Below are 13,170 nucleotides of genomic sequence, written 5' to 3'. Positions count from 1 at the left end.
CTCTGTGTAGCCCCGACTGTCCTGGAACTCACTCTGTAGACCAGGCTGGCCTCGAACTCAGAAATCCATCTGCCTCTGCTTTCCAAGTGTGGGATTAAAGGCGTGTGCCACCACTGACTAAGCTTCTACTGGACACATGCCACCCACCGGTCCTCCGTGAATCTATGCCAGACACAGCTCCTCTGCCTTCTTTGCTGCCCCAAGCTGAAGTCACCCTGTGCTGTGCCCTCTGGCCCTGCTTTTCTGATTTCTATGTCTGTGATTCTATTACCAGACACTGCTTTACACAGGCATCCAGCAAAGGTCCCAAGACTAAATATTGTCTATGGCTAAATGAAGAACGTCACACTCATGTCCATTAGCAAACAATCCCAAACAGCTACCGAGCACACACAGCAGTCTGTTAATAGAGAAACATAAAAGATCCAGAGTGAAAAGCCCTAAGGATGGCATCGGGAACTCAAACCTATCAGTTTTACTCCCAATGAAAAGTACCAGGCGACTGAGGGCTACCCTTCAAGACAACTGTTCAAGGACACATTGTAATTTAGGCAGTGAACTTTTGGTTAGCTGTAGGGATTTTGGTGAGTCACTAGCCCTTAGCTGGTTTGTTTTCCTAGCTTTCCACTTGGAAAAGGAAAAGATGTGGGGGAGGATGAGTCATGCTGAATGTTCCCTGAGAATTGTTTAAAAAGCTGAGAATGTTCAATTCGGTTTCACATTGGTAGAGGAGTTTGGTCATCACAGAAAAATCTGCATTTCCAAAAACGATGAGAAAATGCTTCAGGCTCCAAACAGGAACTCTGATGCTCTGCCCTAGTGTATGCTTGCATAATGGTCACATTATTAAACAAGCCCCAAGTGCAAAGATAATATCTAAGTAGAACTTCACCCTTGAACTTGGGAGTGGTGGGTATGTGTGGGTCAACTTTGAACTAGGGAGTGCTGCGTACGTGTGGTTCTTTCAAGAACACTTGGCTTTGATGGTTTCAAAGCAGCACATTCCCTTGGAAATACAACCAGACTCACTGCTACGGAGGCTCATGGAATGATCTGGAACTATCTTGCCACCAGGATTCCAAATCCAGGGGCCCCTCTGGGGATTATGACGGAGGGCTTTGGAGTAAGAATAAGTGAGGTGGGATACTTCCAAATTACAGAAGGGTGTGGTCACGAGTCATGCCACACACTACAAAGGGCAGCGATGGCTCGGTGGGTGAAGACGCTTGTTGTATAAGCCTGACAACCTGAGTTCAAGCCCAGGAGCCGACCTAAACATGGAAAAAGAAGCAACTCCAAAAAGCTGCCCTCAGGCCTCCACATGTGTGCCCACCCCACATATACATATACAATATATAATATCGCGTACATATTCAATACGTAATATTGTATACATATACAATACATTTTTAAAAATTAAAGAGTGAGGTGGGATGACCACGACACGTATGTTTTTTTAAGTATGTAGAAGTGTTGGGCGGTGTGAACCATGTGTGGACAGTGTGGCCCTGGTGAGCGGAGTGCTTGTTTCATCTAATGTCTTTCATGTAAGAAATTGTCAGGATATAGACAACCAGGAACTTTGTCTATCACAGCCAAAGAAGTGTGCAATATGACTAACTAGATCTTCTGTCCAGTGTCTTCCGTGGTAAGTTTAGGGTTACCATGGTAACCATTCCAACACGGAGACCTTAAGAGTTCAAAGGCATGAGTGAATTGGAATAGCAAAGAAATGACTTCATGTCTCATGGCCATTTGTCCTCCATCAAAAAGATGCAAACTTTCTTATGAACGGATGTAATTCTGAGCCATGGATCAGATAACATCCGTAGCCAACATGCTCTGTGTCCTCGGCTGGAGTCAGACTCTTCTGAATAATGTCCTTCCTAAAAGGGATGAGATTTTCAGCTTGTACACCACCGTCAAGCTGTGCATTATGCATTGTCTGTGGAGTCTCCCGTTTAATATGTTTGGACTGTGGGTAACCCTATATAACTGAACCATAGGTGTTTACCACTAACTGGGTGTGGGGTAATTCCAGGAAAGCTATTGAAGAGAGCCTGCAAACTTCCATAGTGACACAAAATCATGATCACCATGGTCTATAGGTCAGGCTAGCATTGACTATTCTTTTCTTGCAAGAACTGCTACTTTTATATGCCAAAAAAAGAAAACAAAAAGAACAGAGATGACAATATATAAATTATAGATAGATAGATAGATAGATAGATAGATAGATAGATAGATTTTTAATCATGTCTGTGTGTGCCTGTATATGGGTATATGTACATGAGTACAGATGCCTCTAGAGGTCAGAAGAGGGCATTGTATCTCCTGGAGTCCTCAACAAGAGCAGTCTTAACCTCTTGCTCTTAAAGGTTGTTCTCACCAGCCTTTTGCAGGATGGGATAGTTGCCTTTTTAAATATGGTCTTGATTCTCTGTTACTTTTAGACTTATCTGTCTGTGCCAATAAGATAGGACCACACAGGCTACGAGGATGATTGGGTCAATGCATGTTCTCAGTGCAGATGATGAAGATCTGGTGCCTTCCCAGATCGAGAGATCAGGACCCTGACTCCACATCTGCTGTGTGGATCTGTCAGGAGGTTGCCTCAGCACCCCACTCCCTCAGAGTCCGAACCTGTTCCTGTACCTCAAGCAGAGACCCACAGACGAGGGCACATGGATTTTTTTTTTTTTTTTTTAGATTATCTGAAAGCTATGGGGATTTCTGATTGGCAAACTGTAAATGATGCCATCATTCAGTAACTTATAGATAAGTTTTATGTCAGCTAATATAAACTATCAAAGAGAACCGTTCCTAAACTTTGTACTAGAAAAAGACTCTAGTGACATCTTTTCATGTATCTTCAAAATAATAATTTATTGAAGTAGGTTAAATGTCAAGAGAAGACACAACTTCATTTTTTCCTAGATGTCAACTTCCCTCACTCAAGCCCCCAAGAGGTTGCCTGGAACTTTGGACAGTGCCAAGCCCAGAACATACCATAGTCTCCTATGATCACATTTAACATAAATCAGAGATACTGAGCTAATAATAACAATATTGGCAGTAGCTAATCACACAATTATTAGTTCTAAGAATAAGAATTATTACAACATAGTATAATGAAATTGCCAGGATCACTACCTGCCCTTTGGGGCCGTTATTGAATAATTAAGGGATACTCAGAAGCAAGCACTATGAAACCATGGCAGCTGACATGAGCAGAGAGATGGCTGCCGAGTACCCAACAGGCAGATAATGTGAACAGCATGGTCCCCTGCACAAGAGGCCAATTTACACTCTAGACAAGAGGCAGAAGACTATTCAGAAAGGTTCGAGATTTCAAACATGCATTGCTAATTGATGGAATTTTCCATTTAGTATTTCTGGACTGTGGGTGACTCTGGGTAACTGGGACCTAAGGGGTCCACTGCTGTGCTCACAGGCTCACTGCTGAAGTAGGAGTTACTGCTTTTACCTTTTTTGTTAGCTGGAGGCTAAGGCCGCCAGCAGCCTCCCGGGTACGGCTTCCCGGAGAAGCAGGAGGATTTCCTCTGACAATGCTCCAAGAGCGAAGAGACATTTTGTCAGTACCCAGTGACTCTGACACTACTGCACATTGCCACGTTAGAGTGACAGAGCCTTGATGTTTCAGAGAGTATAGCTTAGGGGTTTTGATTCTCCAAGTCCCCAGAGGTTCTGGGAACGCGGCTGAGAGTCCCTTCCCTTAAGGGGAAGGTGCTCACATTGTCTCTTTACAGTGTGTTTTCTTGGCTTAGACAGACAAAGTGTTTATGAAGCATCCTTTCCCTAGGTGCTCAAATGGAGTACATGGATCTATGAATATGATAATGATCTCACCCAGAAACACCTGGTCTGAGCCAGCATCCCTTTCCTGAACTTTTATGCACAGCACTCCCTTGTTTTCACAGTTGTGCTACTAAGACTCAAATGGTCCACCCCAAGGGAGCTGCTTGCTCTGCTCACCTGCCCCTCCAAGGGAGGGCCAGGACCTCTGCTCCTGAGTATGTCTTCACACACACAGCATAATATGAAAGCCATCCCAACTGGGCGAATCCCTGAACCTCTGAAACACAATCTGGAGGACATAGAAAGGGTGCCCAGCAATTCACACTTCCTTGTGAGATATTTCCAGGCCACCGGGGCAAACAGTCGACAGATTAATAAACGTTCAGATACGACTACCAAAGAGAAATACTACACTCAATTATCCATGAAGCTACCTCTCCAGGTCTTTCCATTTCTTTTTTTGTTTTTTGTTTTTGTTTTTTTGATTTTTCGAGACAGGGTTTCTCTGTGTAGCCCTGGCTGTCCTGGAACTCACTCTGTAGACCAGGCTGGCCTCGAACTCAGAAATCCACCTGCCTCTGCCTCCCAAGTGCTGGGATTAAAGGCATGCGCCACCACCACCCGGCTAGGTCTTTCCATTTCCGATGTAACTTCGCACATTCCAAAGTCTCTGCCATCTTCCCAGTTTTTACCCAGCAAGGCAGGCATGCAGCAGATGACTGGGTAGATAGCATCACTCCAGCATAGTGGAGAGACGATCTCAGAAGCAACTTTGTAACTTTTTAAGGGAAACTGGCCTTCAAACTGTCACTTGGAAGCAACTTTGTAACTTTCTAAGGAAATGTGTAGGAAACCAGAAAGTTGGTGGTGGGGGGGAGGGGCTCATGTACTATAGTATAGGGTTTGCAGGTTAGAGTCCGAGGCTCCTGGGGCACTGTGTGCCTTCAGGCAGTGAAGCACTGTGTTTCTCTGTACGTTCCTTTAGGAGGCAAGGAAGCATGGAAGCTGGACAGGACAGTTTAGACATTAATCTGTTTCTGACGAAGGTATACAAAGCCTGGTTGCGCTCAATAAACTTGTCACAGCCTCAGTCTTGCTGAGGCTGCTCCAGCCCAAGCCTGGCTTCATTTCTCGCCAGCCACACCAGGTAACTTTGGCCTGGTAGGTAAGCACGGGCACTCAGTTACTCAAGTCACTCTGTTCAGTGTTAAGTCTAAAGAGTACCGAAAAGGACTCACAACCGGGTGTGGTGGTACACACCTTTAATTAACCCCAGCACTCGGAAGGCACTTGTAGGTAAATCTCTGTGAGATCAAAGTTAGCCTGGTCTACGTAGTGAGTTCCAGGACAGCCAGGACTATGTAGAGAAACTCTGTCTCAAAAACCAGATAAACAGACAAACAAACAAAGAAACAGAGAAAAGAAAGAAAAGGACTCATAAAATGACAGCAGAAGAACCCGTCTTACCTTCAAAAAGGCTTTCTTCTCCAAGGTGTTCATGATAAATGGAGGGATGGCTGTAATAAAGACAGGGCCACTTAAGTCTGCACTTACTGCCTGTTTTTAATGAATTTCCGCAAAACAATCTGATAGAAAACTGTGTCCCTTTTAGTTTAATTTTGCATTGGCAAAATGAAATCTACTTGAGAAATCTTTAAATGATTAAATTTGGGTTTACTAATTGTTATACACCAGATGCAAGATGAATTATCCCAGCATGCCTCACAGATTTATCCAACAGAAATAATACTAAGGAAGGGAATGGGGGCTTAGAGATGGCTAAGTGGTGAAGATGTGTGCAGCTCTCAAAGAGGACTTCATTTCCTTCCCAGCACCCACCCTGGCCCGGCCACTCACAAATTGCCTGTATCTTTAGGTTGCCAAAATCTTTAGCCTCTACACACATAATTGCATGCTTGTAGCATACATACAACATATACATAAATAAAAATAAATACTTTTTGCCTTAAATTCACACTACTAGACACCGGGAATGTTTTTGCTTCTTTGTTGGCAAAATAAATGCCATTTTCTTTGGGTGTCTACCATGCAGGGAAGGCAGTTGGAAGGGTCCTGCTTGGCTCAGATAAAAACTGCTTAGGACATTTGAGGCACTTTGCCAGCTGGGGATCCTGGAAAACTTACCCAATTTCTCAGAGCCTGAGTTTTCTGTTTTCCCACTTGTGAAATGGGGACCATTACATTAACCTGGGTGTATTGTGGGAGGCAGCACCAGTTCATTAGCTCAGAGCCTTTATCAGTTTAAGGCACGCTGACTATTTCTGTACGCCCATGACTCTCGTAGATGTCAATGGTACAGAGAGACTGGGTCTTCTATGGGGATGAAACAGTGTGGAAAATATCCAAGCTTCTGGAAGCATGGGCACGGAGCTGGCTGACTCTGGGATGACTCCAAAACAGGAAAGACTCAACCAAAGCAAATGCGGAGCTGGAGCTGAGGGGAAGCTGAGGCACAATGCTGTTTTCAGGAAGTCTGGACATGGGCTCCGGAGGTGTGCTGGAGCTCATAGTCTTCTCTGTGGCAGTGACAAGCATGCTGGTCTTGGACTCAATGGAGTCTCTGTATGTTTGCAGGGCTGCAGTTTCCTAGATACCATCACAGACCGCACTGGCATCCCACTAGAATACAGAGGGCTTCTTCCGTTCAGTTAGACAAAGGCCATCTCCCCTAGTTAGCTGAAATGCAGTATTGCTTGTCTCTCGGTATCTGCAGAGGACTGGATCCAGGACTCTTTATGGGTACAAAGTGCACGGATACTCAGCCTTCATAGCAGGGATCGTCTCTAGGTGACTTGCAGCACACAGTATAACAGAAATGATGTGCAAAGAGTTACATTATATCCTTGAGGGATAACAAGAAAGCCTGAGTGTGTTCAATACCCAAGACTTTTCCTTGGTGAAGGCTGGTTGGCTCTTTGGATGCTGAGCTGCACACACACAGGGCCAACTGCAAAAACTCCTCAGTTTTACTTCCTGCATGTTTCTTCAACTCTTGTTACTCATTCAAACAAGCCAGCTCAGTGCATTATGTGACAGCAGTCGAAATATCAGCATGCAAACCCGGCAGCAGCTGACAGACATGTTTCCTGTGAGAGCATCCCCTATTCATCACACCCAGCTTAGGTGAAGAAGTTCAAGCACATGGCTCCTCTTCTCTTCCCTTGTTTATCTTGCAGAGAATTCGATCACTCCCAGGCCATGTGATTCTAAGTGTCTGAGAACCTTTTCTTAGCCCTCTGAGCAGCCCACTGGGTAGTCAGGAGATCCTCAAAGGGTCTTAATATGATACAGATGTTTTCTCAGTGCATGCTGACCCCACACCATATAAATACCAGACTAGCAGTCAGGCACACATTTTCTAAAAGCTGCCCTCAGTGTGACCACTGCTTGCTGCCTGTGGCACAGAGACAGCCTCCTGAACAGTTTCCACTCACCTCTGCAGCACCATTTTAACCCAGACTCACACAGCACCAGGTTCACATAATGACCATGTTCAAAACTGGGCATGGTCCTCTATTGCTCAGAGCTTGGAAGGCCCCAGTACACAACCCCAGTGTTGGCCCCAGAAGTTGACTCCAGTCTTTGAGGTCTTTTAAAACCCCCTCTCTTCTCCAGCAGTACCTGCCTTTACAGAATGCCTCCCACACAAATGGCAAGCTCCTGCCTCCCTGTTGATGCTCACTCTACCTCTGACTCACCATGTCTACCTGGTCCCTTGCCTGCCCGTCATGCATCTTCTATCCCTACCATCCCCTTTCCTTAGCTCTCAGCTCTGAAATATTCCCAAATCAGAAACTTGTTGAGAACCAAAAGGAACAATCAGCCACTTTCAAGTCACATGACACATCAGTTGGGATGCACACCTACAAGATTATGAAACCATCAGCAACATTGCATGAAATTATTTTTAGGCCACATGTACAAGATGTATATGAATCATCGATAAACTTCAAATTTAACTTTGGGCCTTATCCTCAAGAAAGCTTGTTATATATGTGTAAATGTTCCCAAACCTAAACAAATCCTATATCTGGGACACTTCTGAAAGCCCCAAGCATTTCAGTAAAGGATGTCCCATTTGTAGTACATTATTTTACTTACGTAGTCAGTCCTGGCTCCACCATTAGAAGGTAATTTCACAAAGGGGAATTGTGTTTGCTGTTCTGTTTACCGCCACATAGAAGCTTGGTATGAACTACAAGGCAGGACCACCAAGCTCACTCACCCATGCCCGGGGCTGCCATGAGGATCCTGGAGATGACCACCTGTGTGATGGCTTGCTTTGCTGCATTGGTCGACTCTCCCAAGCGAGTACCATTTTCATCAGTGACAGGAATACCAACCTTGAGTTCCCTGAAGGATAAAACACACACAAAGGGGGTTCACAGATGCCTCTAGGGAGCATCCTGAAGGACTCTGTTGAGAGAGATCAAGTGCCTCCTTCATCCAGTTTCCCACTCAAGTGTCATTTTTGGCACTGATAAGCCTATTTTTAAATATCATGAACAGGTTCAAGCCACCCGTGATAGACACGAAGGGAAAATAACACAAGTACTCTTTTTTATCCCAAAGGATGTACCTTTCCAATAATGATACGATTTGAGAGGTGGATATGCCAGCTCAAAGGTGAGGTTAATTTCTATGTTCATATACAGATTTGAACAACTTTCTAAATCAGAAATAGATACAGTACATAGCGTCTTTTGAGCGAACTCAAGCATTGAAGTCATTGCAACACAGCCCTACTGGATATTCATTAGCTACGATTCCTAACGTGGCGAGCCCAACTCCTGTTATTGCTTTGGTTTTTGTTATCCATCTAAAATGCTCACTCTTTTTTTTCTCCTTTTATTTCTACCCATCCTAAGAGACTGAAATCAACTTAAGCTGCATAAGGAAATTCTAAGGAAAACTCAAGAAATGTTTGGTTTTCTCCCTGGTCTCCATCTTATAGAATTCTCTCTTTGCAGAGGGTGTTGGCTAGAGACACGCCTTTGAAATAGGAAGGCTATGCATCTTAAGCCTCTTGGCCATTTTAGGACAACTTCAGCAAGTACGAACTGAAAGGGCTTGTCGCCCTTTTAATCCTCATTCCAGAGTATTTCAAAGCAGAGCTCAGAATTCATTTCCTTTCTAGACTCTATTGTCAGGCACATTTGTTCAGCTTACCTTTGTCTCATCAGCGGGATGTTAATGCAGTTAGCAGCAGCTACAGCAGCGAAGGGAACAAAACGTCCTATCAGTGGTGAGACACGCTGTAGAAAAGATAATCCCAGAAGCATTTTCTTACTTTTCCTGGACGGCTGAATGGAAAGGCTTATGTCCTTCTAAAAACACTGCAGTGCTGGCTGGGTAGAGCCAGGCCAAGAGGCCCTCAAACTCTTGGCTTAGAAGTATTTCTGTATCCCTGGCAAGGACATACAGAGACAATGTATCCATCTCAGACACTTCGATAGCTTAGTTTAGGTGTGCTGAAAGTACATGGACTTTAGAGTCCTCAAATTCCAAAACTCTGATTTTAGATGCTAGCTCTACCTCTTCAAGGCACATCCCCCAACTCCCACTCTCTGGAGGGCTTTTTAGAGAAAGGCATTTAATAGTTAATCCTCCGAGCCGGGAACAGACCAGTCTTGGATGATGCTACTAGATACAGCCCTTCCCCCATCCACCTCAAGATAGAATTAAAATATGTGGTTGAAGATGGCTACAAGCAAGCTGGAACTCCTGAGAAATGGCAGAGGCACCCAGAGCGACAGGTGAGAACAGGTTGAGACGCTTTACCATGGGAATAAAGCTAAAGCACCTTGGTTAAGGCGTTGAGTCCAAGGGCCGTCGCCACAGCGCCGGTGGTCGCAGAAACATAAGCTGTTCCCAGCTCACTGAAAAGAATAAAGACACTGTGTAAATGCCAGGTACACATCAGGGATCATGAACAGATGACCCGAAGAAACTGGGGAGACAGAAGTGAAGTGACAAGAAACCGAGAGTCTGCAGAGCAAAATCTGGGGTCACTCCATCAGTGTGAACATCCAGAGACAAAGCAAACACATCCCTGAAAATGGGTTACAACCCCAAATGAGCCGACATGCAGATGAGGCACACATGGAAGGTGAGGAAGGAACAGAACTGAGAGGGAAAGCCACGGATGTGGGAGTGCCTGTGAGTGTGGAAAGCCATGGATGTGGGAGTGCCTGTGAGTGTGGAAAGCCACGGATGTGGGAGTGCCTGTGAGTGTGGAAAGCCATGGATGCTTGTGATTGTGGAAAGCCATGGATGTGGGAGTGCCTGTGAGTGTGGAAAGCCACAGATGTGGGAGTGCCTGTGAGTGTGGAAAGCCATGGATGTGGGAGTGCCTGTGAGTGTGGAAAGCCATGGATGTGGGAGTGCCTGTGAGTGTGGAAAGCCATGGATGTGGGAGTGCCTGTGAGTGTGGAAAGCCATGGATGTGGGAGTGCCTGTGAGTGTGGAAAGCCATGGATGTGGGAGTGCCTGTGAGTGTGGAAAGCCATGGATGTGGGAGTGCCTGTGAGTGTGGAAAGACACGGATGTGGGAGTGCCTGTGAGTGTGGAAAGCCACGGACACAGGAAAGCCTCCGGGCTCAGGGTCTGGGGCACATTTGCACAGAACAATATTATTACTCCAAATGTTAATCTACACACAGAAAGCAAAGTGCACCTCTGCATTCTTACAATGTTACCTCATGGTATGTAAAGTGTCCAAGCTTATCTCTAATGTGCAGCCGAGCCTGAACCATTCTGTGCATTGTAAGAACCACCACCAGGTGTCAGGTTTCTGTGTCCTTTGCTTTGTTTGATGATATCAAAGTAGAAGGAGTCAAAGGCAATTTTCAAAAATACACAGAAAAATGATTTCTCTTTCAAATATTGTGCAAGCGATATCTGTATTTTATTTATTCAATCTTAGCTTGTCCCCATCCCACACCCTCCACCCAATCTTCTTAAACAGGAGACAAATTCATAAGCTCATTGCTTTCTTTGGACCCTGGAAATGAGGTGCTTTTTAAAGCAAAGCGTCTAGAAAGGTCACGCAACTGCAAAGCCCCTTCATTTTGTTTCAAGACTGGTGGCTTTGACTCATGCAGTCCAGAGGAGAATTATTTAACAGAGGCAGGCTAGAGGGCTGCCTGGTCGGCATTCTGCAAGACCCTGAGCTTGGGGTATAAGAGGTAGCATTATACAAGGAATAACACAAATGACGTCAGAGAAGGCAGGGCAACATCAGACAAAGAGAGAGGAGAGACGTTGCATGAGCAAGCCATGTGTGTAAGTGCATCGCTACATAAGAAGCAGGGGCTCATGGAGGACGAGTCAGCCCCATAGCCTTACTTCACAGTGAGGGGAGCGTCACCGCTTCTGTTGGTGTAGTTGACCACGGCATTGAAGGACTGGTTTATCCACTGCCAGAAGAGCACAGCTGGGGTGGTCCTAAAACAGCAGAGTTGTCATCAGTGAGCATCCCTCGGTACATAAAGAGATGTTAACCATCAAGTACCAGCCAGGAAAGACACTATGCAAGGAGATAGCCTGGGCTGCTGATGTAGGTCCACAGAGCGTCTACCTTGACACTCTGTTTCTTTATCTTCAAGCTCACAAGGCCCCTGTCTTTGGGTTTCTATTGTTGTGGTGAACATCATGACTAAAAGTCACTGGTGGGGAGAAAAGGGTTTATTCAGCTTAGACTTCCACATCATAGTCCACCATTGAATGAAGTCAGGGCAGGAACTTAAGGCAGGAGCCAGGAGGCAGGAGCTGATGCAGAGGCCAGATAAAACGGGTATTTGTTTACATACACCATGCTAAAGGCTGCTGAAGAGAGCCGCAACATTTGCTCAGAGCCGAAGTGAAGATGAAATGGTAGCATTCTTCATATGAAAGCAACACTGCCTCATCTTACCTCAGTAGTTACTTTTGTTGTTGTTCTTGTTAGTTTGAGACAGATGTTAGCTGTATCGATAGACTGGTCTCACAATCAAAATCCTGTCTTAGCCTCCCGAGAGCCGTGGTTCCAGGGGTGAGCCGTTCTACCCACTTCCACCTTATTTCCAGCTGTCACGTGTCCAATTCTTATTTTAAAGTTTTTAATTTGAATTTTTATTTATTTTGTATGCATGTGTGCACGTATGCATGTGGAGGTCAGAGGAAGGCCTATGACAATTTGGCTCACTCCATCCACTAAGTGGTTCCCAGGAATTGAACCATGTGTTCAGGCTTGGTGGCAAGCCCTTTTTCTCAAAGCTTCATCTCCCCCAACCTTTTTCTTCTTTTATTTTTTTACTGACTATTTATGGGGTCTGACATACTGTGGGGATGAATTCATCCTTCTTGTTAACATAATCACTGTGACTTTCAGTAGAACTCATACTAAAATGTTCTTGAAATGACTGCAATAGCGCATCGACTAACACGTGATGCGCACCCTGCAGTAACGTACCGGTAGAAGGTCATCATGCAGCCCGTGATGGTCATGTTCATCGGGACCTGAGCGGACATTCTTCCTATCAGAGTCATCTTCTCGCCCGTGTCAGGATGGAAGGCTGAATCATACGCATACTTTGCTCTCCACAGCTCATTTTCCGTGAGGCCGGCAGGAACGATTCCTTGTCTAGAAGATGATAAGAATTGGTTCAGCAACTGCTCCCTGGGCGTTGCTGACCATGAACTACACGGCTTTTGAGACTTTACTATGCCTATGGGATCTGGCAAGCCTGTCAGAGAGTGGGTTGTAATTGTTGTTTTCTTAAATATTTATGTTTTGGGTGCTAGGGATTGAACCCAGAGCCTCGCACGTACCGAGCATGCGCTCTATCCCTGACCCACACTCACAGCCTAGAACATAAGAACAAAAATGGCGGCAGCAAACTCCTCAAACCCACTCATCTCAATTATCCATAATTTGGAAAATCACAGAAAGTAACATGTCCACCGAGGAGTGCTCAACTTGAAGATATTCATTGTTTTAAATGACATATTAAAAGTGCCATCTGAATTTGGCAAACTGAACCATTTTTAGCCAGTCAGACCAACATTATGGCACTCAAGGCTACTGAGTGCCTGTAGTTGGCGAACAGGTTAGGGACCCTTTGGTGCAAATAAAGGGCTTGGTACAAAATCTGTCATATTTTGTCACCAATGAAATACTCATTGTCAGAAATTTAGAAAGTATTCCAATTTAGTGGAGCTATGAAATTGCTCAGAGCTTATCTACTGTTTGCCACTGGCAACATCTGGGCATACAGTCTTCCTAGGTGTTTAATGAACAACACCAAATCTGACATTCACTAGCCATGGTCTTTTTTTTTTTTTTTTTTT

At 45.0% G+C, this 13,170-nt stretch overlaps 1 protein-coding gene across 1 annotated transcript in view; it reads right to left on the bottom strand.

Annotated features, from left to right (window-relative positions):
- Sfxn1 (sideroflexin 1) overlaps positions 1–13,170 on the bottom strand; it is a 38,640-nt gene that overhangs the window by 6,875 nt on the left and 18,595 nt on the right. The window contains exons 3-8 of the mRNA XM_031358376.1: positions 12,293–12,463; positions 11,188–11,286; positions 9,644–9,719; positions 9,010–9,095; positions 8,066–8,193; positions 5,287–5,336 (exon numbers count right to left, since the gene is read on the bottom strand). Coding sequence (XP_031214236.1) covers positions 5,287–5,336; positions 8,066–8,193; positions 9,010–9,095; positions 9,644–9,719; positions 11,188–11,286; positions 12,293–12,463 — 610 coding nt within the window. The remainder of the gene's footprint in view (positions 1–5,286; positions 5,337–8,065; positions 8,194–9,009; positions 9,096–9,643; positions 9,720–11,187; positions 11,287–12,292; positions 12,464–13,170) is intronic.

The sequence above is a fragment of the Mastomys coucha genome, unplaced genomic scaffold, assembly GCF_008632895.1.
Source record: "Mastomys coucha isolate ucsf_1 unplaced genomic scaffold, UCSF_Mcou_1 pScaffold7, whole genome shotgun sequence".
In the NCBI taxonomy this organism is placed as follows: Eukaryota; Metazoa; Chordata; class Mammalia; order Rodentia; family Muridae; genus Mastomys; species Mastomys coucha.
This window is presented reverse-complemented; position numbering and strand designations above follow the sequence as displayed.